This window comes from Curcuma longa, chromosome 1 (assembly GCF_044706935.1).
Source record: "Curcuma longa cultivar G26 ecotype Majalengka, Jawa Barat chromosome 1, ITB_CL_G26_1.1, whole genome shotgun sequence".
Lineage (NCBI taxonomy): Eukaryota > Viridiplantae > Streptophyta > Magnoliopsida > Zingiberales > Zingiberaceae > Curcuma > Curcuma longa.
In genome coordinates this window covers 5,747,304-5,772,651 of record NC_133861.1, presented here as the reverse complement: position 1 = coordinate 5,772,651, position 25,348 = coordinate 5,747,304, and the positions used below count along the sequence as shown (strand labels likewise).

Here is a 25,348-nt window from a genome sequence, read left to right as displayed (position 1 = left end):
CAATATTTTTCAACTAGTTGTCTGAGAATTTGTATAACTTCTAATTCTATCGGAATATCATTTAGTCCAATTACTTTTCCATTTTGTATGCCATTTAAAACTTGTTTTACTTCTGAAATTTAAATTTACGATACAAATTTAAATTTCTATACTTATTTGACCTACTTAAATTACCTAAGTTAAGTTGGTCATTTAAACCTTCATTAAAAAGTTGATGAAAATACCTCTTCCATCGCTTTTTTATTGTTTTATCATTTACTAGTACCTTATTGCATTCATCTTTAATATATTTTATTTGAATAAGATCTTTTATCTTCCTTTCTCTCACTTTAGTCATTCTATAAATATTTTTTTCTCTTTCTTTTGTATCTAATTTTCAATATAAATATTCAAAAGTTTCATTCATTGCTTTCTTAGTCTGTTTCTGGGCTGTATATATTTTTTAAGTTTTCCTCGTTCTTACAACTATATAATACATTATAGGCTTTTTGATTTTCTTTCACTTTCTCTTGTACTTTCTCATTTCACCATCAAGATTTTTTATTTGGTGGTGTACATCCTTTTGACTCATCGAGTGCACTTTTGACTACTATTTTTAACTTTGATATTATCTTATCCCACGTCGTATTCGAATCGTCGTATATTTCTCCTAATACTTGTACTACTATCTTCTTTTTAAATATATTTTATTTTCCATCCTTTAACTTCCACCACTTAATTCTAAGAGTCGTGTATATTTTTCTTCTATTAATACTATGCTTGAGGCGTTTATCCAATACTACTAATTTATGTTGGATAGTTAAGTTTTCTTCAGGGATAACAAATCTTCTTCTAGTAAAATCATTTTAGTTGGTGGAATTTTGTAATACCTAATCTAGGTTGTCCCATAATATAGATTTGGCGTGTTCATCTAATCCTACTTGAGGTGTATATATGTTAATTATATTAATAGTTTCTTTCACTACCACTATCTTAAGAGCTATAATTATATCCCCTTTTTAACTACTACTAATTTTATCCATTGGTGAATTATCAACAACAATACCTATTTCATTTCTTGTTTTAATTCTTCTCGTATATCATAACTTAAAATCCGAATTCTCTATCATCTTTGCCTTATCTCCTACTCATTTTATCTCTTGTACACACAAAATATTAATTCTTCTCCTAATCATCGTATCTATTTCTTTCATTATTTTATCAGTGAGTGTTCTTAGATTTTATGTTCCAAACCTTAAACAATTAGATTTTTCATAATATTTGTTCTTACTCAACCTATGATGTGAGAACTCTTGCATATTTAACACTATATCCGAATTCTTATGGAGATGTAGTGGTCCTTGTCAAGACGTTGCAGTCGGACCCTACAACGCATTCCTTACGAGGAACATCCTAGTATTAGGATAATAGTTTAATGAATTCATTCATTGAATATTTGTCTGTAAGTCCATGTTGGCTAGCAACCTAACACACAACTCTCGCTCTTTTTCAACTGGGCTTGGGATTGGCTTTGGCAAGGTTGCAGAATGCATAGGATATAAAGGGAGAAAATGAATGAAAATTAGAACACGTACAAGAGTACCTTTATAAAAAGCAATGGGAATGCCCAAATTAGAAGAGGGATTTAATATGATGACCGGAGGGCGGGAGAGTTTTAGGGAGCCCTTAGATTTTTGTTATGGAGCTATCATTGATTGTACACTCATAAGGGAGGGCCTATAGGTGGTGAGTTAGTAGCAACAAAGGGTGGGTAGAGGTCTACTAGTGGTGGATCGGAAAGGATACCAAAGTAGAAATAGGGAAAATTTCCTGTATAGACCCAGCTAGAGATAATGTAAAGGAAAACAAAGGGAACTCGAAAATAGAGAGGCATGACGTGTCTCAAGAAAGTAACAACGATAAGATAACTTATAGTAGCCAAGGGATATTAGCTAAACATAATAAGTGCATCTAAAGATCCATGGTAGAAGATAATACATAGTATCTAATGTAAAGAAAAGAAGATAGTGAAGGTAATTTAACCATAGAAAATAGTGGATGATATATAATAGATAAGATAATATAATAGTGAAAATAGAATCACCCTAGAAAGAAAGAGGATATGCATATGTTAAAGTAGAATCCAAATAATCTCAATGAGATGTTAGTTCTTTTATTCTGCTACATCATGTTGCTGAGGTGCATATAAACATAAGGAATGATGAACATTACTACTCGGTAAAATTAATTGAAAAGAATGAGAATAGAAAAAATCTAATAAAAAATAGAGAAAAATTTAGAACAATTTTTCATTAGAAAATACTAGGACAGTCCGAGAATAATTTTTGAAAAAGTGATGAAGTATTTGAAACTAAAGGTAGAACTAACTTGACTTAAACTTTGAACACTTGAATGAACCAAAGGGTATAGAATCGTTGCAGAATAAAACTAAATTACTTATAAAAATTTTATTACCATTTTTAAAAGATCTCCTCGTTTTTTATATAATATCAAAGTCCTCATTTTCATTGTCGTCATCGTCATCGTCATCGTCATCATTGTCCAAGTCGTCGTCCAAATCGTCGTCGTCATCGTCAGATTCATTATCATTAATTTCACTTGCATCCACATTTATTAAAATTCCGCTGGGATCTCGTAATGTTGAAATGATATATTCTTCCGTCTGGAATGTGTTCCTAACTTCCTCTTGTTGATATGCAATGTCTTCCCAACGTTCCTCAATCTTTTTCCGTGCTTTAGTTTTACAAACAACCCACCAATCATTTTTGTCACGTCTCAAACTAGGATAGGAAGCATAGAATACCTGAATAGCTTGTTGTGCCAACACAAATGATTCATATCTTTTATAAAATCTCTTATGATTTATTTCAACTAAATTATAGTGTGGATGCACCTTCATTCCTCTAACAGGGTCAAACCAGTGACACATAAATAAAATAACTCATATTTCTGGTCTGGGGTATTCTATCTCTATAATTTCATCCAGCAAACCATAAAAATCATTGCTTGCACTGCCTCTATCATTATCTGATGACTGAACACATACCCCACTATTCATTGTACTCTTTCTCATTCCATATTTTTTAGTATGAACAATATATTCATTTATAAAATATGCTGGCCAAGTGCGTACCAATGCTTTTGGACCCCAAGAAAGATGAAATAAAAATTCCTGCTCAAGGTGAGTTTGATTATCATGAACCTAAAACCAAAAAAATATGTTTAAAAATTTGTATATGTATAAATAATAGTACACTAATGATTGAATACTTACATATGATTTGAACCACGGTATAAATTCTTCATCACAAAATCGATCAAAATCTTGTGCTGACACTACAAGAAAACAGGACTTCAGAAACAGATTTTTAAGACAGAATTAAAATTTGTTTCAGAGTTAGATAAATTAGAGACGAAATTGCTACAAAATTATTAATCCATTTTATTTTAATAAAATGTAATATTTAGAAAAAAATTGAGACGTAATTAAAAAAAATTTGATACGAAATTATATATAAATTTTTATAAACAAAAATAAATACGAATTATAAATGAAACTTAAGACCGTATGATTTTTGTCAAAACTGTAGGGTCCCCAAGGATGTTTGTATCTCCACAATGACATGATATTGTCCACTTTGGGCCTAAACCCTCATGGTTTTGTTCTTGGGCTCTCCCCAAAAGACCTCATTCCAATGGAGATACTTTCCATCCTTTTAAACCCATGATCTTTCCCATGTGTTTTAGATGTGGGACTATGTTTGCACCTTTGCAACCCAACAATCCCCCCTCAAACAAAGGACCACAGACCCCCCCTCAAACGGAAAGCCTCCGTTTGATGTCTGAATCTTCGACCCACCAGGACTTCCTACCCCTCGGTCCACCCTGACCTACTAGGACTTCCTGCCCAGCCGCAACCAGGACTTCATGCCCCTCGGTCTACCCGACCTACTAGGACTTCCTGCCCAGCCTTAACCAGGACTTCATGCCCATCGGTTTATTCGACCTACTAGGACTTCCTGCCCAGCCGCAACCAGGACTTCATGCCCCTCGGTCTACCCGACCTACTAGGACTTCCTGTCCGGTGTTTGGTCCTCTTGATTCAAATACGGGAGCCCCTACTTCCTTTGTTTTTAAGGTTCAATCCACATGGTTAGATCCGGATCATGGCTCATCTGGCGGTTAGTCCGGTGAAGAGCGGCCTTGCTCTGATACCAATTGTAGGGTCCCCAAGGATGTCTGTATCTCCACAATGACATAATATTGTCCACTTTGGGCCTAAGCCCTCATGGTTTTGTTCTTGGGCTCTCCCCAAAAGGCCTCATTCCAATGGAGATACTTTCCATCCTTTTAAACTCATGATCTTTCCCATGTGTTATAGATGTGAGACTATGTTTGCACCTTTGCAACCCAACAAAAACATCCATTTAAAATTTAATAAAAATTTAAGATGGAATTAAAATCTATTTCAGATTTAGATAAATTAGAGACGGATTTGCTACAAAATTACTAATCCATTTCACTTTAATAAAATATAATTTGAAAAAAAATTAAAACAAAATTTAAAACAAATTTGATACGAAATTATATATAAATTTTTATAAACAAAAATAAATATGAATTATAAACAGAATTTGAGACCGTATAATTTCTGTCAAAACATCCATTTAAAATTTAATAAAAATTTAAGATTGAATTAAAATCTGTTTCAGATTTAGATAAATTAGAGATGAATTTGCTACAAAATTACTAATCCATTTCACTTTAATAAAATATAACATTTGGAATAAAATTGAGACGGAATATAAAATAAATTTGATACGTGATTATATAGAAATTTTTATAAATAAAAATAAATATGAATTATAAACCGAATTTGAGACCGTATGATTTTTGTCAAAATATCTATTTAAAATTTAATAAAAATTTAAGATGAAATTAAAATCTATTTCAGATTTAAATAAATTAGAGACAGATTTGGTACAAAATTACTAATCTATTTCACTTTAATAAAATATAATATTTAGAGAAAAAAATTGAGATAGAATTTAAAATAAATTTGATATAAAATTATATATAAATTTTTATAAATAAAAATAAATGTAAATTATAAATGAAATTTGAAACCGTATAACTTTTGTCAAAATATCTGCTTATAATTTAATAAAAATTTAAGACGAAATTAAAATCTATTTCAAATTTAGATAAATTAAAGATGAATTTACTATGCAAATATTAATCCATTTCACTTTAATAAAATATAATATACTATAAGAAATTTGAGATGGAAGTTAAAATAAATTTGAAATGAAATTATAAATAAAAATTTTTAAACAAAAGTAAATACTAATTATAAATAAAATTTTAAACTATATAATTTTTATTAACAAATCTATTTAAAATTTTGAGACAGAAATAATTTTTTTTTTCAAATTTATATAAAGCAGAGATAATTTTTAAAATAAAATAAAATTTGATTCAAATTTTATATAAGTTGAGATGAATTTATTATGAAATTATTAATTTATTTCACTTTAATAAAATTGATTTGTTTTTCTTTATTAGGGGAAAGTATAAATTATTACTACTAAGATAATACAAAAACTAGCCAATTGAATTATAATCACTCGCTTATGGGGCATAGTTAAGTTGGTTATGATGAAGCAGATTTACTGAGGTGGGCAGAGATTGAATCTTGACAAAGCCAGAAATTAATTATTTTAAATATTTCTAATTTATTTGAAATGTGTGATTGTTTGTTATAATCTAATATATATATGAGAGATATAGGAATATTGCACAAGATAGTAGATAGGCTTGGTGTCTTTGGATGTCAAGCTAATAGAAATATTAGGTGTAGACGGATTTAATACAAAATTAGAGATAAAATTTATATACAGATTTATAAACAGAATTTGTATTTGAAATTAATTTCATTTGACAAATTAAAAACAGATTTATAAATAGATTTCAATCCGTTTTTGAAATTAGAGATAAAATATTTCTGTCTTAAAATTAGCCATGGGGTTTTTAGTAACGGATTTTTGAGACAGAATATTCTGTCTCAAAACATTGTTTAGAGACGAGAAAATGATTTTCAGAGACAGAATTTTTTATCTCTGAAACTATGTTTTCTTGTAGTGTGACATTTCAGAATACAGTTGTTAAAAAATCTTTAAAAAAAATTATAACATAAAATAGCCACGATATAAAAAATTTAAAAAATATAAAATATATACTCACTCAAAATATGACGTGACTTCTGGACAATTCAGTAAAATATATATCTGAGCTGCACACCATTCTTGACCAGTTAAATATCTCTGCTTACATTGTCTACTTGATCGACCAAGATAGTTAAAAATTAAAAATGAGTTTAAATTTGGATTAATAGGACCTTCATCATTTCTTCCTGGTTTCTGCCTTTTGCTTTTAACGCGAGGCTCAAATTAATATGATGCAAAAGTTGTTACTTCTTCTACGATATATGCATTAACAATAGAGGTTTCAACATGTGCTTTATTTTTAACCTTTTTCTTCAAATGATATAGAAATCTGCTTATCATATAAGAAGTCATATTAGATATCATAAATATATAATAAGATAAATAAATATTTAACCATTAATCTAAATTCAAAAATGTACCTTTCAAATGGATACATCCATCGATAATGGACAGGACCTCCAACTTTGGCCTCATATGACAAATGAACTAAAAGATGTTCCATGGAATCAAAAAATGAAGGTGAAAAAACTCTTTCTAAATTGCACAAAATGATTGGAATATCTCTCTCTAAAGTCTCCATGTGTGAATGTCTCAAAATTATTGAGCAAAGATCATGAAGGAAAATGTTTAACTCCGAAATTGCACCCCAGACAAAATTTGATAAAAGTTCCTTAAATGCAATAGGAATAAGTCTTTCCATGATTATATGACAGTCATGACTTTTCAAACTAATTAATTTGCATTCTTTCAAGTCAACACATCTTCCAATATTAGAGACATAACCATCTGAAAATTTCAAAGATTTTAACCATTCACAAATAATACGTCTCTGATATCTATTTAATGTATAAATTGCCTTTGGCTTTGGTTCCCTACTATTTTCATCAACATCAAGAGTGAGTCTTTTACAAATGAGTCACATATCTTTTCTTGCATTCAAATTATCTTTTATTTTTTCGGGGATATCCATGACTGTATTTATCAGATTATCAAAAATATTCTTCTCAATATGCATTACATCTAGATTATGATGGAGCAAATGACTGTACCAGTACGGTAAATCCTAAAATATACTCCGTTTAGTCCATTTATGTGTGCTTCCATATTCATAAGTTGTACCATGTGGATCTTCAATAACAGATGGAAAGTTATGGACTCTGTACTAAATCTGTTGACCTGTTAATCTCAATGGTGGAGGTGTTCTTTCAACTCTATTTTTAGTGAATTCTTCTTTATTCCTTCTGAATTTATGATTTGGTGGTAAAAATTATCTATGACAATCAAAATAACTCGCCTTCCTCCCATGTTTCAATCTGAATGATTTTGATCTCTCCATACATATTGGGCATCCTAAAATTCCAATGGTACTCCATCCTGATAACATGTCATAAGCTAGAAAATCATTTATCGTCCAAAGCAGTGCAACCTTCATTACAAACATCTGATTAGTATGAACATCATATGTAGGAAAACCCTCATCCCATAATTGTTTCATCTCTGTAATCAGTTGTAAATATCAATTAACTTTTTTAAATTTTGTGGGCCAGGAACAACCAATGTTAAAAATATATACAGTATTTTCATATACATCCCAGGTGGAAGATTATACGGAGTTAATATAACTAGCCTACAAGAATAATTTCTTCCTGATTTTAACAAATGGAGCAAATTCATCAGCACAGAGACCTAATCTTATATTCTGAGTTTCCTTCACAAAATCAGGATATGTTCTATCAAAATTTTTTCATGCCTCTACATCTGATGGATGACACATTAAACCCTCTTCTATTTGATGATTTACATGCCAAGTCATGTGTTTAGCAGTGGCTTCTGATGCATAGAGTCTTTGTAATCTAGGAGTTAAAGGTAAATAAAATAACTGACTGTATGCTTTACGTCGTTGTTGACTCTCAGTGATTCTCTTATACCTAGCTTGATTACAGAATTTGCATACATCTGCTGTAAAATACCGGAGATATGGGCGTTTTAATTGAAAATAAATTAAAATTTATATTGAGTAGGTTTGATTAATTAAATCTAATTCAATTAATATGATTAAGGTTGATGGGTTAATGGGATAATGGATATTAGAGGTTAATGGGTTATTGGATGTTAATACCCAACCCGTTAAGAAATCCTAACCGGCACTGTGCAACCCTTATTAGCGATTTCCTTCGTTGGTTTCCCCACTCGCACGAACGCGGCCGCCTCCTCTTCTCTCCTCGCTGCCGCCTCCTCCCTCACCAGCCGAAGCTGATGCCGCTGTGCCCTTCCTCCGTCGCCGCCCCTATAAACCAGCATCCTTCGCCGCCACCCTCGTCGCACTCGATCGTCGCTGCCCCTGTCGCCGCGAACCAGCATCGACGCCGCCGGATCTCGATCGGCCTCTGCAAAAGCCCGACGCCGCCAACGCTGCCACCGCCACCGCCGCGCCTCCTCCTCCCCAAGCCGCGAGACCCTCCTCTGTTTCTTATCGCGCCGACGCGGTGCTGTTCGCGCCGTCTCCGCCGAAGCCGGGTGAAAGGGATGCCCGACGCTGCCGCCCTCTCTTCCACCTCTTCCCCTCGCTGCCGACGAGATCTCCTCCCCTAGCTGCACGTCTAGCCCTCCACCGCAGCACCTTCACCGTCCACCGCCGGTGCAGAAGAGTTGGCTTGATTAGGCTTTGGAGCGGAGCTAGGGCTTGGACCGACTGGACCTTGAGGCAGGTTTGGATTTTTGTGGTTTAGGAGATGAATGTTGTTTGGAATACTTGGTTTCTCTTGGTTTTATTGCTCTGTTCCCACAGCTCGTGAAGGGGGCTGATTTGGTGTTGTTTCGGGATCGGCTCAAGAACGAGGAAAAGGAGAAACAGATTTAGGGCTTCAAGGCTTTAGATCTTGAGGTAAGTTCTTATTGAGATGATTGTATCCTTATACTTTGTCTAGTGCCGATAGGATTAGATCTGCCCTGTTTCCTTTGAATAGAGCCGTGTAGGCAAAGTTAGTAGGGTGAGCTTGAACACGATTACTGTTAGCTGGATGCTACTTTGTTTATAGGAAATTAAGCATGATATTACTCGATCAGTTTTGGTCTAGAATGTTGTTGATGCATTGATCGGAAATTATTTAGGGTTGTTGTGAATTGAGGATCTATTGGATCTTTGAATTTCTGTTGTAGTAATTAGGTTAATTAAGTTGGGTTTAATTGGATTAACTATCGTTAGGTTGATTAGATTAATCGAACCTTGGGTTAGGTTAATTTGAGGTTGAAACTACTTAGGGCTTTGGTATGATTCTATTAGTTTAATTGTTGTAATTAAGGGATATTGTTTATCCTCTTGCAGGACCTTGACTTATTTGCGGTCCTGTATTTCTGGGGTTCTAGTTGTCTATGATCATCTGATCAGGTGGGTACCCTGTACTTGGTCAATACAGGAATTCCTTTTCTGTGCATGTATTGTTGCTTTTCTATCTATTCTGTTAATTATCCATGCTCTATAGATAGTATTTAGTTGATACCCTTGATGATCACTTCTTGATACCTGTTGTTTGATCTTATAATGATCTATTTGATATCATGCTGATACCTTTGTTTCAGTAGAATTTACCCAGTTGGTACTCATCTCATTCATTGCTTATTACCTGTTGTATGATCTCCATTTGATCTATTCCTGACTAGAATAATCTTAACCATGATATCATTGACCTATGTTGATCCCTGCTGATTCTTGTTGAGCATGCTAATTAAATTAGTTATTACATGTTGGGATGATCATCATGCATCCATAGTAGTTGTAGGTGTTGGTTGTTGTTGGATCTTACCTGCACCGTGTTGTGGTGCCACATAGGTAAGAGGTTGCACTACAGTTGGGTGCGACCAGGACTGGCTACATTGTCCTCCTGCCACACTGTCCCTCCCCACTTATCTTTAGTGGTCAGTTGTTGGAGTTTGCGCAGTATGTCCTGTTGTGCGCCCCTTGTTCATTTCCGAGAGGAGTGGCTGGGGACGACGAGTGCAGACAGTGACTTGACTTGTTATTTTTGATTGCGATGGTTGATGCATATTACATGCATTCGTTGGTAGGTTATTACATAGTTTACTTTATTCATATGCTTGTGGATTGTTGCATTTATTTGCTATGATTGTTGCACTTGTATGACATTGCATACATGCTTACATGTACCTGATATCTATACCATGTTGCATAGTTGATCTTTTCGTATCGTCTCAGTTGATATACCCTGTTTGATCAGTTGATACTTTTGATACTCTGTTGATACCTGTTGCCATGTATATCTTGTTTCTTCTATACTGGATTATCCTGGTTATTATATCCTTGTTATCCTTTCTTATATCTCTACATGCACTATTTTCTGTACCTACTGAGCATTTAATGCTCACTACCCAGACCCTGTGGTTATTTTGTTTTCTTTCCAGGTAACAGATAGGTACTTGGAGCTTGGAGTTTCGGTCGGCTGCTGCTGTCTCACCTCGGAAGGTTTTCTTGTTGGTTTGTGTTTGGTCTGTCGTTGTCTCCGGTTATATTTTATATTTCGTGGACATGTAGTTATGGTTTGGATTTGGTTATGACTGTAATTATGTTGGATTGCATTGTGGGTATTCGTTACTTCGAATTTTCGATGATTTGACTTTATGGACTTTGCATATTCTGGTTATGGTGCATGTGATAGTGTTATATGGCCGTGTAGGCCTTATATCCTGTCTGGGTTGTGTAGTATGCATGTGTTAGTGGTGTATGACCGTGTAGGCCTTTATTTTATAGTTGTATGTGGTTGGGTGTATTGATTGGACAAGTAGTCCTATTCCAGCCGCCTGTGGCTGAGTATATTTGCATGTATTCAGGGAAATTGTCACGGTTACTGGGGAGATGTTGTCGAAATTTTTCGGACGGCCTTCTCGGGGCGTGACATCTGCATCTTGATCTTCTCTCTAATATATCATACAACCATCTCTGCAAACATCAATCCTTTCCATCGAAAGACCTAAATCTTTCACAAGTTTTTTCATACTGTAAAATTCAGTAGGGGCATGTTTGGTAAGAGGTAATCAGTCTTGTAATGTAATCAGGATTACATTACAAGATGATTTATTTTGTTTGGTAACATTTTAGAGATGTAATGTAATGTAATTGCATTACAAAAAAGAGCCAAGATATGTAATCTCGATTACAAAGGAAATAGTGTAGAATCTGATTACATTACGGATTCTATTTTTATCGTACCAAATATACCCTTCCGCTCCTCACCGTCTCAATCCGCACGATGCATAGCCTTCTCTTCCCCACGACGGAAAACAACCCTGACGAATGACCTCCTCGCCGGACCTCCTCTCCGCCTTGTCCAACCTCTTCTGCCTAGAGGACACCGGCGACGTGGCCTCTTGGGACGCCTCCGCCGCTCCCGAGGACGAAGAGTGGGCCCCGTGCTGCTGCGCCACCGTCGTGGTGCTGGCAGACGACACTGGACTGACCTCCCTCCTCACCGTCGAGGCCGACCATCCGCCTCCCGGCGGCGCCCACTTCGTCGCTTGCTCCCTCTTCGTCGCCGCCCGCAGCTGAGCCGTCGAGTGGATCCTCAAGGCACGCGGTCTCCTCCGTTCTCTCCATTTATTGAAAAATACAGGTTGGTTTATTAAATCGGTGTATATAGGTGAACGAGTTCTACCGATTCCGAGTGGTGACGACGTACCTCTCCGTCACCTACCTCGACTGCTTCCTCTCCTCGCATTCGCTTCCAGTGAGTTCCATTAATCGCAATCCATTCAGTCAATCGGCTGCCTTTTCGTTTAATTCCTGACCGAAACGTCGATCGATTTGGCTGGATTTGTAAATAGAAGGCAATGGAGAAAGGGGGCGGCGTAGGTTGGTCGATTTCTGTTATTGAGGTTTACTCCTCTCCTTGCCCTGCTGACGCTATCACAGGTGATCCCTCTCCACGAGCCCGATTAGGGAGGAAGGATATTATTGGTATTTTATAATAATAAAAATTATATTCCTTACTGAAAATAATGGATACCAAACACTATAATGTAATCATCTTTGTAATCAAAGATTACATGCATTCCTTCAACCAAACATAGTAATGTAATCTTGATTATATTACATTACATTACAAACTTGATTACATTACAAGCGTGATTACATTACGTCCTACCAAACGTAGCCTAGGCAAGTTGTGATCACGCGGAAGTGCCTCTCATATAACTTGAACAAAATTATTAAAATAATCTTCAGACACATTATGCTCTACCTTAACATTCAATAGTCTTGCAGTGAGAGATAATTTAGTGTGAGTGTCATAACCATCCCAAACAGGTTTATCTGTAGCACTTAACATTTTTAAAATTACTGATATGCCTCATTATTTAAATTTTCATGAGCATTTTGTTCTTGTACCCCCTCCAATGGTGATGTATAAGTAGAAAATATTTGTTCATCTGATGGAGGACAATTAGAACTTGCAAAACTTGGATCAGGAAAGAAATTATGACCTCCTATATCAATTACCATCCTCTGATATGGATTGAATTGATTATAATAACTTTGATCACCACTTACTGAGACTTGTATGTTTTATCCATAATTCTCATTAGATATAAATGGTTCACCATGATATGTCCAATTATAATAATTTGGGGTAAAACTAAATCTACAAAGATATTCATGAACTTTGTCACATTATAAAAATTTACCATTGTGACATTTTCTACAAGGGCATCTTATCTTATCTCCATCCATAAATTCAACATTAGTAGAAGCAAATTTAAAAAATTATTCCATTCCAACATTAAACTCATCAGTTAAACTTTTGAGAGGTAATCCTTGTCACAACAGATTTCCGTCACAAATTTGTGACGGGAATCTGGACCGTTCGATTTTAAAATAGAAGATTAAATTCAGGTCATCGCAATCATCCATTCAATCTACGGCCTGGATTTAATCTTAACTTTAAAATCGAACCGTCCAGATTCCCGTCACAAAATTTGTGACGGAAATCTATTGTGACAAGTAGCTTTATTATAAACTTTTATGTTTAAGTTTGTTCTTTTTATACATCCAACTCCTTTCTTTCTGTATTTTCCTGTTTTCAATTTATTAAATTATTAAACAATCATAAGATACACAACCATTACATATAAATCATTAACAATCATAAGATACATCATTCATGCCAGAACTGACCACGGGCCGGGTCCAGCCCGGACCCGACCCGAGTCAACGGGCCGGGTGGTCCATTGACCCGGTTAGCCGGGCCGAACCGGAACCGGCCCGGCAGGATGCCGAGCCGGTTCCGATTCAAGAGGGTGTGAAACCGGCGGGTTGAACCGCTGGTTCAAAATTAAAATTTTTTTTTTTGTTTTCCCGTTGGAACCGGCGGTCCCAACGACTCCGAACCGCCGATTCCAACGGCTCCGAACCGCTGGTTAACCGACGGTTCAGAGCCGTTGGGGTTTTTTTTTATTTTTTGATTTATTTTCAATGGCTAAGATCATTTGATCGTTTTTTGATCAATGGCTATGATTTAGTGTCCGTTATGATCCAAATTCTATAAATAGGGAGTTCATTTCATCATTTCCACACACTTTCTCTACTCTCTAACTTTCATTCTCAACTTCGCAAGTTTGCATTCTCTAATCTCTATGCGTTTCCGAGTTCCGACTCCATCTTTCGACTACAATGGAAGGAGGCTGCGGTGGAAGTTCTTCACATCGATTTCGGAGGGGAAAAGAAATAGCGCACGAGGACCCCAACATTCAATCCACCGATGATGAGACCGAGGCCCAACACCTTCCGACGTCCGAAACACAAGGAAGTACTGATGCAATTACTTCTAAGGTTCGGGAACATCCTCCTCTAAAATCTTCTATTTTCACTAAACATTTTGAGAATGTCACTCTTCCATCGGGAGAAATGCGTGCAAAATGCAAGCATTGCAATGCTTCCTACAAATTCCAAGCCGGTGGCGGCTATGGATCGTTAAAATGATATGTAGAAACGAAGCACCTGACAGAATATGGACTCGACTGTTCGCAAACACAATTATCTAGATTTTTTAGCGGTAGTAGTACTGATTCTGATTTATTTTTATATTCTGATAATAAATTAAGAGAGTCATTAGCTAAATTTGTTTCCGTAGAACATCTTTCTTTTAGTTTTGGATCTAAATGCACATTTGAAGATTTTTGTAGAGAATCTCTTAATCCATGTGCTAAACGTGTTCCTAGGACTACACTTGTACAATTAAAAAATTAGTAAAACAAGAAAAAAAGAATTTAATTGATGAATTTAGTAAATTAAATAATAAAGTTTCTTTATGTGCCGATATTTGGAGTGAGCATTGGCAAACTCATTCTTATATGTGTGTGACTTGCCATTGGATTGATAGCTCTTGGATCCTCCAAAAAAGGTTGATAGCTTATAGAGTTTTTGATGAATCATATATTGCCCATAACATTGCACAATTATTATGTTTAATTTTAGAAGAATATGGATTAACTCATAAAATATTTTCAATATCATTAGATAATGCTAGTTCTAATACCGCTTCTATAGATGAACTAAAATTTGTTTGCCAACCTATTATTGGTAATTTATTTTTTCATATTCGTTGTGTATGTCATGTTTTAAATTTATGTGTTCAAGATGGATTAAGACTTTTAGAAAATTATATTAAACTAATTAGAATCACAATTTCATATTTATGGTCTCATCCATCTATGATGAAACAATGGGGTAGATTTTGTAAAGCTAATAGAATGAGACCTAAAAAATTTCTACATAATGTACCAACACGTTGGAATTCCACATATCAACTATTACAAGATTCATTTCATTATAAAGATTTATTATATTTATTTTTTACAGAAAATAGGAATACTAATATATATTTATTTTCACAATAATGGAATATTTGTAGTAATATTTGTGAAAATTTAAAAGTATTTAATGATGCAACCGAACAACTTTTCGGTGTTTATTATCCCACTGCTCATTTAGTTTTAGTGAATTTTTCTAGTATAGTATTAATTTTAAATGAACATATCAATAATGAAGCTTTAACTTCTTGTATATTAGCTATGAAAATTAAATGGGAAAATATTTTTATTTAATTCCTAAAATTTATTTAGTTGCATTTGCTTTAGATCCTAGATTTAAATTAGAAGTTTTACAAGAAATGCTAACTTTATACTATGACGCTTTAATTCCTGTTAAAGATCCTTCTTCTCTTGATATAGCTAATATTATATATAATATTAAAAATTATTTATGTGATATTTATAATCAATATTATGTGAAATATGGAATACAAATTAATATTTCTGAAACACAACAATAAACTATTAGTACTAATTTAAAACTTTCAAAAGTATAACTTTTATTAAAAGAACGGACAAAACGTCCACGAGGATCCTCAAGTTCCACACAGGAACTTGAGAATTATTTTACCACTTCTTTTGATTTTAATGAAGCAGATAGTGAAAATTTCGATATTTTAAAGTGGTGGTCACAGAATGCTCAAAGTTTTCCCGTTCTCTCCGTAATTGCCAAAGAAATTTTAGCATGTCCAATGTTAACTGTTGCTGTGGAGCAGACATTCAGTGCCGGCGGCAACATATTAGATGAACGGCGATCAACTATGTCTCTCGACTCATTGGAAGCCCAAGCATTACTCGACGATTAGACTAGAGCCGAGAAAAGAATCCAAGGAATGCAACTTTCAGAAGATGAAGCCGAAGAATTTGATATTGAAGGAACGAATACAACGAGAGGAAATGGAAGTGAGTGATGTAAAAGGATGAAAATATAAAAGAACTACGTGGGCTTTGATTCCCTAACTTAATAAGTGCAAGTCCTTTTTTAAATAAATTTTAAATTTTAAATTTTTTAATATAATAATCTCGAACCGTCGTGAACTGTGAACCGAACCGTGAACTGGCGGTTCCGAACCGTGAACCGTAACCGTCTTGGGCGATTAAGGTTAAGGGTCGACCTGCCATGAACCGTCGAACTGGCGATTCCGAACCGTCGGTTCTGAACCGTGGTCGGGTCTAATTCATGCTAACTTCTTATAACAATAAATATAATTATACCTAAAACAGGTGAACACAACCAAGTGTAGCCGAAAGACTTGAAGCACATCTCCAAATAGGACATGCACAAACAAAATTGCAAACTTATTGTTTATCCCATCACCAAAAAAATTGTGGTTATTATTGGCAACTACACTAATGCATACAAGGCACTAGGGAATGCTACTAAGAGGAATAACAACACACTAATGCATACAAGGCAATAAAGAATGCTACTAAGGGATGAGACATCCTTTTAACAACACAGGACTCATTTTTAAAGATTCGGTAAAAAAAAGACGCCATTTTGACTTTTGGCCTAACAAATACATGACTTTGTTAGAGGTTTTTTTAAAGTGCCTTGTGATACAGGACTCCTAAAACTTTGTAGGGTATCTTAACAACACAGGACTCACTAGATAGTGATGCTAGAGCTATGGAGATGCATGCCTTGTCTTGCTCTTCCAACTTTTTTTTGACAAGTAGGCTAGTTCTTATCTCTTTAACTTTCTTCCGGGATACTTCCTCTTAGGTGAACGATCGATCGATCTTTCGTAAGAATAAAGCTGTCAAATGAGCTAAGCCGGCAAAGACTTGGCCTAACACATGGGCTTACGTTTGGTATGACTTGAAGTGCAAATGCTAATTCACTCGTCATGCTTAGCATTGCTTACGGGTTCGTGTTTAGACATAAATTATTAGAGGTGAAATAAGAGTGTGATTGATCATCACCTCTATGGATCGCGATAAACAAACCGACCGTATCATGTTCAACAAGGTTTGTGACATGATGGAACTCAAAAACAATAAAGTATTAAGTACTCATTACTCAAACTCTATTAAATATTTCTGTTTGACCATCACAAGTTACAAAACTTCTTACTTTTGAAGGAGGAAGAACATCCTACAGGTAAATATTTATTTCTTAGATCTCACTAGCAAATTTAGAGTTATGAACAGAATGTGTATGCTCGATTTTAGTTTGGACATAACATTACAAGTATAGAAAAATAAGCACCATCAAACATGATGGACAAAATCTAGACTGTACCTAGCCAGTCGATTTTTGATTGCTAACTCACGGCGACACCCCGCAATCGGCCGACTCGCAAGCCACCGGCAGCGGCCACCACCCCGCAACAACAAAAACCAACAGGAAGAGACCCAACAACGAAAAATAACCAAGAAAAATGGATTTTATCGTTGAGGACAATCGCCTAACACTTCGCCGTCACCGTCGCAGTCGCCGAAGGGATCAGAGAAGAAGAAATCGTCGTCGTGCAACCGCAGAAGAGCTCAGATTGGGGAGGAGAAGAGATAAATCGCGGAGGAAGAAGAAAAGGAGATCGGGGCGTGATAAAATTCAGCATTCGTCACCAAATTGGCGATGAAACCACTGTTTCGTCGCCAATTAGCGATAAATTTGAATTCGTCGTCGCCAAATATCCTAAAGTTATCATGCACGGTCCGACCACACCACCCGATTTCTTCGTTAAACTAGCCAACTTTGCGACGAATAAATGGATTCGTCGCCAAATTGGTGACAAATCCATTAATTCGTCGCCAATGAATCTACATTTTTCTCACAACCCGATCCTATAACTCCATTCTCCGTTAAATCTACCTAACGTTGCAACGAATTCATGAATTCATCGTCAATTGGTGACAAATCCATGAATTCGTCATCAAAATTAGCGGCGAAACTTGAATTCGTCACCAATTCATGAATTCGTCACCAATTGGCGACGATTTTCGCGACAAAAATGATTCCAGAAATTGACAACGAAAAAATATTCATCATAAATGTCGTTGTAAATTGACAACCAAATTATTTTTCATCGCAAATTTTATCACAAATTTGCAATAAATATTTTTCGTCGTAAAAATTCGTTGCTAATATCCTATAATTTTGTAGTGAGAATATTTGAATATAAACAATTGAATAGTAAAATGAAATGGCCATGATTTGAAAATAAAAAACATCTTTTTATTTTTGCCCAAATAAATTTGGATAAAAAATTTTAAATAACATTAAACAGCAAATCTATATGGAACACCTTTGATGATTTAAAAAAAATATTTTTTTACTTTTGCCCAAATAAATTTGGATAAAAAATATTTTAGTTTTTTACAATACTCATAAACATGTATTTCAAAAAATTAAAAACCTGGCTCAGAAAAATGAAACGTCTTCTCATTGATATCGAAATATCTCTGAAGTCTGACATGGGTTATTGTATTTCATTATTCATCATTGCACAAGCAAATTACAAATTAAAATTTCAAAATAAACAATTAAGTTAAATCCAAAGATAAATTTAATAGGTTCAAAACACTGATAAAAAAATACTACAATAATCAAGTTAATAAAGAATTAATTACATCAAAAGAAAAAAATAAAAAAAAATAGAGACGTCATCAGAGACTTATAAGCCAAAATCATAAAACACTTCATTACTTTATTGCAGAAGTTTCTCTTCATCACATGATCGGATGCCTCTCGACAAAGGAAATATACAAACCTTAAACACAGCGAAACAATCTACGAGGACACAGACACGGAGAAGAAAGAAGCAAAACGCAGCAGAGCAACCGAGCGTACGAAAGGCAACGGCGGACTGAAGGAGGGGGCAGGGAATCTGAAGCCTGAGGTAGAAGTTATTTATAGCCAGTTGAGGAAACCCTAAAACCCAATTCTTTTCGACCGGTCCACTGGCGGCTGTATGCTGCTGTCTTATATCTGAGCCGTCCGTTAATATCGTAATCAAACTAATAAATTAAGCAACGTGGCAAAAAGTATACGTTGACGTTGATCCAGACGTCCAAAAATAAAATTGATCCCCCGTTGGAGAGGATAATTCTCCGACTTCATCAAAAATTAATTTTTATTTAATGTTGTAAAAATCTATCACGTGATTACCAATTCAATCATGTTTTAGGTATAATCATCCATTTGAGTTACACCCGTTAGATTGATCCGCTCCGTTAAATAATTAAGATGGATTACGTTGAAATTTTATCAATCCATTTTAAAATAGGTTCAGATGGATTGACTTGTTTAGGCTCGCGGTGGGCTTGGGTTGGTTGATAGATTGATAAAGTTTATTTATTTATTTTAAATTTTAAAATTAAAATAGAACTCAATAAATTAATGGATTTGATCCGTCTAAATTACAATTCAAGCTTAAAAATTATAATTTAAACTTAAAAATTTCAACTTAATCAATTTAAATTATAATTTAAATTTAAAATTTTAAAATTTTTTTATTTTTTGATAGACCCGTGGGTTGTCCTGTCTGATCCGCGGCCCACCTTGGGTTGGAGATTTCTCAACCCGCTAAGTTGGTGGGTCGATTTGTCCCACGTCGTCATATGATAAATTTTTAATAAGTTGATCCACCCTGTCATGGATTAATCCGTTTGACCGCTCTAAATTTAGGATAAGAAAGTGAACTAATAGATTAATCAATAATTGGATTTAAATAATTTTCAAATTTATTATAATCAATTGTTCCTGTTGAGATCGGCTTCCGGACGCGTCGCCGGACCAGTCAGCTTCCAGGGGAAAAGAGGGGGGGGTGCAACTCCCGGAGAGAACCACCACACCGAAGAAGGAGAGAAGACCAGCCACCTGGAGGCCCTGAAACATCACCGGAGAAAGAGGTCATCCTGGCGCCGGGGAGTCCCCGGACGGCCACTCCGACGCTCAAGTCAGCCCAGTCCAGAGGAAGAAGAAGTACAGTAAAAATAAAAATACTGTAATGAAAAGTTCAGCCCAAAAAAGAGAATGAGAGAGAGACAAGGGAGAGATCGGAGCGGAGCCCCCTCCCCTTTATAACCTTGAGAAGATCTTGATGAGATCTATGCTGACAAGACATGGTCTTTGATAAGATCTTGATATGACAAGATATGATCTTGAGAAGATCTTGATAAGACCTTTTCTGACAAGACACAGTCCTCGAAAAGATCTTGATATTGACAAATCATGTCCTCATTTAATATCTGACAAAGTTGTTTAATAGAGAGAGAGAAACACTTCTAACAAGTCACATCCAAGCTAAGACTTGTCAAATCTGATTATTCTCCTTTGACAGTCGGAGGTATGAGTGCAGAGAGATGTAGCGAGACTGACTTGTGACCTGAGGAGCAGAGCTGAGCTGCTGAGTGGGCTGAGTAGAGCTAAGCTGCTGAGTGGGCTGAGTAGAGCTGAGCTGCTGAGTGGGCTGAGTAGGGCTGAGTAGAGCTGAGCTGCTGAGTGGGCTGAGTAGGGCTGAGTAGGGCTGCCGAACCGAATGGGCAGGCTGTGCTGCCGAGCCGAATGGGCAGGCTGTGCTGCCAAGCCGAATGGGCACATGGCCGAATGGGCAGGCTGTGCTGCCGAGCCGAATGGACAGGCTGTGCTGCCAAGCCGAATGGGCAGGCTGTGCTGCCGAGCCGAATGGGCACATGGCCGAATGGGCAGGCTGTGCTGCCGAGCCGAATGGACAGGCTGTGCTGCCGAGCCGAATGGGCAGGCTGTGCTGTCGAACCGAATGGGCACATGGCCGAATGGCCGAATGACCGAGTGGGCTATTCGGCCATGAAGGAGACGGAGGGGTGATTCGGCTCTTTTGAAGTAGGGGGAGAGAACCGGGTCAATCGAGACTGTGGTTGTGGCTGACCGGACTTGCGGGAGGGACCAGGATCGGACTCGAGTCAAACCAGGGGCCCCCATGGGTTATTCCCGGAACATCAATCATCGAAGGATGCATATCTAGATGATGAAGTGCAACGTTAAATCTTCAATGATTTATTTAAGTATTCATGATTTAAATTTTAATTATAGTGTATTATAAGATATCTTTTTCCGATCGAATAAAAAATTACGTGAAGTTGCACATTAATAAAAAATTTTCATGAGACTGATTGATCATTTTTAAAATTAATTAAATCGTAATGATTAAATATTTGAATTATAAAAATAAAAATAAAAATAAAATTGTTTCGGCTTCTTGCCGACGATAGCCACACCACCAGACAATAAGGGCTGCGTCAACCTGCAGTTCCACGTCGATAGGGGAGGCCTGGAGAGACAACCACTGAACGCACTGGTTAGCAGGGCGCCGGGGGATCCCGGCGTGGCCACTCCGACGCTCAAGTCAGGCAACGAGAAAAGAGGTAGCTTTAGTGAAAAAAATCTGCTTAAATTATCATACCTGTGGGGTTTATATAGGAGTTGTGGGAGCAATATCTTAGGATCTCGGCGCATGTGATTGACTATTGATCCGCTATTAATGGGGTAAGGATAACCTTGAAGGGTTTTCGAATATCCAATGGCTCGGATTTGTTGATCTTCGTCTGACGGCTCTGACCACGCGAGTTATCTTCTTTTGATGGTTGGGATTATGCTAGACCCAGTGGGGGACTTAGTATGCACTTCCCTTCTTGCTGAAAAGGTCGGCGTGAGAGCTCGTAGATATCTATTCCGCAAACGGAGGTCGGGAGTGGCTGATTTGGGAAGGGCAACTAGGATGCCTAAGTACTGGTAGCCTTGCCTCATTCGAGAGATCTCCTTAGGGATGTCCTATGCTTCTTGCTGGATTTATATCTGGAGGTAGGCAGGTGCTGCTAGGACTTTGCCCTGAGGTAGGCGCATGATGCCATGATTCCATCGTGAGGTAGGTGTTAGGATCGGTTGGTTCACTAGAGGGGGGGTGAATAACGTTTCTCGACTTTTCTTGTTCTTTCTCTATACAGAGATTAGCGGAAGCAAAAATATAAAAGAGAAAGAAAGAGATCAACGCTAACCCGGTTTGTTTACTTGGTCTCCACCTCCGCAGAGGTGACTAATCCAAGGATCCACACGCACACACACACCCGATGCACTATGAATCTTCTCCTTCTCGAAAACCTCGAAGGCGGAGAAACCTTTACAACTCTTTCGATCTCCTCAAAGATGATATGAAATAGTGTTTGTGAGGAGAGAAAGAAAGCAGAGAATGGAGAACAAACAAGTTCTCAGAAGAAGCACAAAGCAATAAACGTATATTGAAAAAGATGAGTTATTCTCGTGCAGGCTTCTTCTTATAACTCTGCAACATCAGTCGACTGGTGAGCCAGTCGACTGATGCCTTCAATCGGCAACAAAATCTCGCATTAAAGCGCATTAAATGCTTGCCAATTTTCTGCAACGTTCAAATCACAGTCGGCTGTTCTAAGACTAGTCGACTCACCATAACACCAGTCGACTGCCCAATCGACTCTTGTCTTCCTCTGGCTCGACTGATTTTTCTGTGTGCGTCTGATTTATGAGCAGTCGACTGCTGGCAGGGCCAGTCGACTGGTGAAGTTGAAAAATAGGAAGTTCAGGCCCGACAAGACGAGGCGCGCGTGGAGAGATGTCGCGACTCGGCTGTTCCCCAACCTGTACGCGCGGCACGATTTTGGGAGAGAAAGAAAAGAGAGAAAGGATGGCGGCGGTAGGGTTAGGCGGATAAACCTAATTCCAACCTCACTCTGATACCATGTTAGAAAAAAATAATATTATTGATTGATTACAAAGGATAAGCCCTTATTTATATACAAACATAGGGACTTATTCTAAACGAATTATTCTATAAAAGAATATATTTATTCTAAATATTTTAACAGGATCGATTATAGAAGGAGGTGTGGGATCCAAACTAATACTAAGGACAGGAAGAGTATCTTCATCATTGTTTGAGGGAGTTTTACTGCCACAATAGTCGTCACCACGACTGTGTGATGTAACACGGTCAGACCATGTCGAACTCTAGAGATCGTGATCATAACTATCATTGTTGTGTGGTGTGACACCGTCCAGCTATGACACACTCTATTTCTTCTCTTCCACAACCTTTAAAACTTCATCATCCTTTCCCTCTTGAAGTAAAGTATAAGAGAAATACGGAGTACCTTCAAAAAAGATGATATCACAAGTAATATATTTTATTTGTTTGCGGACAATAATATCGATAACCTTTTTGAGCATGAGAATGCCTGACAAAGATAGTTTTAAGGGCTCAAGGGTCAAGTTTATTGCACTTATAGACATGGATATGCACAAAAGCCATACATTCAAATATCTTCAATGATATATTATTGAAGTTGAAAATTTATAGATATGTTTAGGTGAGAAGAGATAAGGTGTGGTAAAGTTTATGGAGCGACTAGGAAAGTGATTGATAAAATACACGGTTGTGAGGATTGCATCGCCCAATAAATATTTTAGAACATGCATGGTGAACATAAGGACACAGACAACCTCTAACAAATGACGATTTTTACATTCAAAAATTTCATTTTATTTTAAAGTATTAACACATGAACTTTGGTGAACAATTTTATTTTCTATTAAATAGTCACTTAAAATAGTATTGAAATATTCTTTGCCATTGTCGATTCTAAGAAATATTCTTCTGCAAGTCTGCTACGTCGTAACTAACTTATATACCGTATATGATCATCAATGAATGAGATAAATCATCTTTTTCTATCAAAATTAATAAATAAGGAAAAAATATTCTATCAAAAATAAATTATTCTCAACAAAATCAATCTAATTATAACTTTTATTCACTCATGATTTGATTGACTCTCTATAAAAAAAGATTTAATTAGTTTCTATATTATTCATGATTTGATTGATTCTATTTTTTACAGTAATCAACAAGTATGAGAATTTCGTTAAATGATGGATTTGTCGCTCATTTGTTCTTTTGTAGATCCGAGCTTCTTGACAAATGGATACCTCGATACCCCAATCGACTGGATTCCCGGCTTCGAAGGCATGCGTCTGAGAGACCTTTCCAGTTTCATCAGAACAACAGATCCTAACCATATTTACCTCAACTGTGAGATGGAAGAAGTAGCTTGCGCCCAGAGAGCTTCTGGTGTAATCCTCAACACATTTGATGAAATGGAAGGCAAGGTCTTGGATGCCATCAAAGCTTCCTTGCCTCGAGTTCTAACAGTAGGCCCTCTGTTCCTGCTACTTAACCAGATGAAAGGTGTTCCGAGGAATTTGAACCTTTTCGAAGAAGATCGCGGGTACAAAGAATGGCTAAACTCTCAGAAACATGCCTCAGTTGTTTACGTCTGCTTCGGAAGCTTGGCACGCATAAGAAGCGAACAATTGATGGAGTTTGCATGGGGTCTTGCTGATAGCAATCATCCTTTTCTGTTGAGCATCAGGCCGGATCTCGTTGAGAATGCTGATGGTGGATTGCTTGAGGAGTTCATCAGGGAAGTCGAAGGGAGGGGTTGGGTCGCGAGTTGGTGCGATCAAGGCCAAGTGCTTCGCCACCCCTCCATTGGCGGCTTCCTCACGCATGGCGGTTGGAACTCCATGTTGGAGAGTGTTTGCAGTGGAGTGCCAATGCTCATTTGGCCTGGCTATGCCGACCAATTCACAAACTGCAGGTTTGCTTGCATGGATTGGGGGATAGCAATGGAGATCGAGAAAGAAGTGAAGAGGGAGCAGATCAGGAAGCTCGTTGTGGAACTAATGGAAGGGGAGAGAGGGCAGGAGATGAGGAAGAAGGTGATGAAGCTGAAGGAGATGGCAGAGCAAGCTACTAATGCAGAGGGAGGAAGCTCTTATGCTAACTTGATGAAATTAACCAAAGCTTTGTGCCGAAACAAAGATTGGCAAATCGAAGAATAAACTATGTTAGTTGAGTATGAAGGATGGCAAAAGCAAGAATAAACTGTTCGAGTGTGGCTTCATGGTGCTTTCAATCTGTTTCTTTCAGCAATTGTCTCAGAAAACAGAATGCAATATTGATAAGATTGACTTGAGATCAATTAAAGATGCACATGAAAATGATGTCTTACAAAAAATAATGAGAATGAGAAGAAATAAAAATAAATCAGAATCAAAGAGTTTGAAGTCAATTAGTGCTCATCACAAAGGAGAAGGGCTCCCAACAAAGTAGCTTTGATCAGTGAATTCAGTCACCCCCTTGAAATATTTCCAGACAATGAATAGACAAGCAGATTGTTTGAGCTTTATCACAGCTTATTCTTTGCGAATCAATCGAGTTTGCTGA

At 36.6% G+C, this 25,348-nt stretch overlaps 1 protein-coding gene, 1 long non-coding RNA gene, 1 other non-coding gene and 1 pseudogene across 3 annotated transcripts; 2 read left to right on the top strand and 2 right to left on the bottom strand.

The window, feature by feature from the left end:
- Positions 1-2,079: 2,079 nt before the first annotated feature.
- Positions 2,080-7,600, bottom strand: LOC141823101 (uncharacterized; annotated as a pseudogene).
- Positions 7,601-8,434: 834 nt separating this feature from the next.
- LOC141814267 (uncharacterized) lies at positions 8,435-10,885 on the top strand. The gene is made up of 4 exons (XR_012600474.1): positions 8,435-8,935; positions 9,016-9,111; positions 9,553-9,615; positions 10,647-10,885. It is a non-coding gene; the product is annotated as an uncharacterized LOC141814267 (long non-coding RNA).
- Positions 10,886-18,465: 7,580 nt separating this feature from the next.
- On the bottom strand, positions 18,466-18,561 carry LOC141814679 (small nucleolar RNA R64/Z200 family). The gene has a single exon (XR_012600510.1). It is a non-coding gene; the product is annotated as a small nucleolar RNA R64/Z200 family (small nucleolar RNA).
- A 5,419-nt stretch (positions 18,562-23,980) lies between these two features.
- On the top strand, positions 23,981-25,208 carry LOC141842668 (7-deoxyloganetin glucosyltransferase-like). The gene has a single exon (XM_074730709.1). The coding sequence runs from the start codon at positions 23,989-23,991 to the stop codon at positions 24,961-24,963; it is 975 nt and encodes a 324-aa protein (XP_074586810.1). The 5' UTR covers positions 23,981-23,988; the 3' UTR covers positions 24,964-25,208.
- The last annotated feature ends 140 nt before the right edge of the window (positions 25,209-25,348 follow it).

Bases quoted from the DNA above. Each gene is read 5' to 3' on its own strand.
- LOC141842668 (XM_074730709.1), top strand. From the start codon at position 23,989: ATGATGGATTTGTCGCTCATTTGTTCTTTTGTAGATCCGAGCTTCTTG.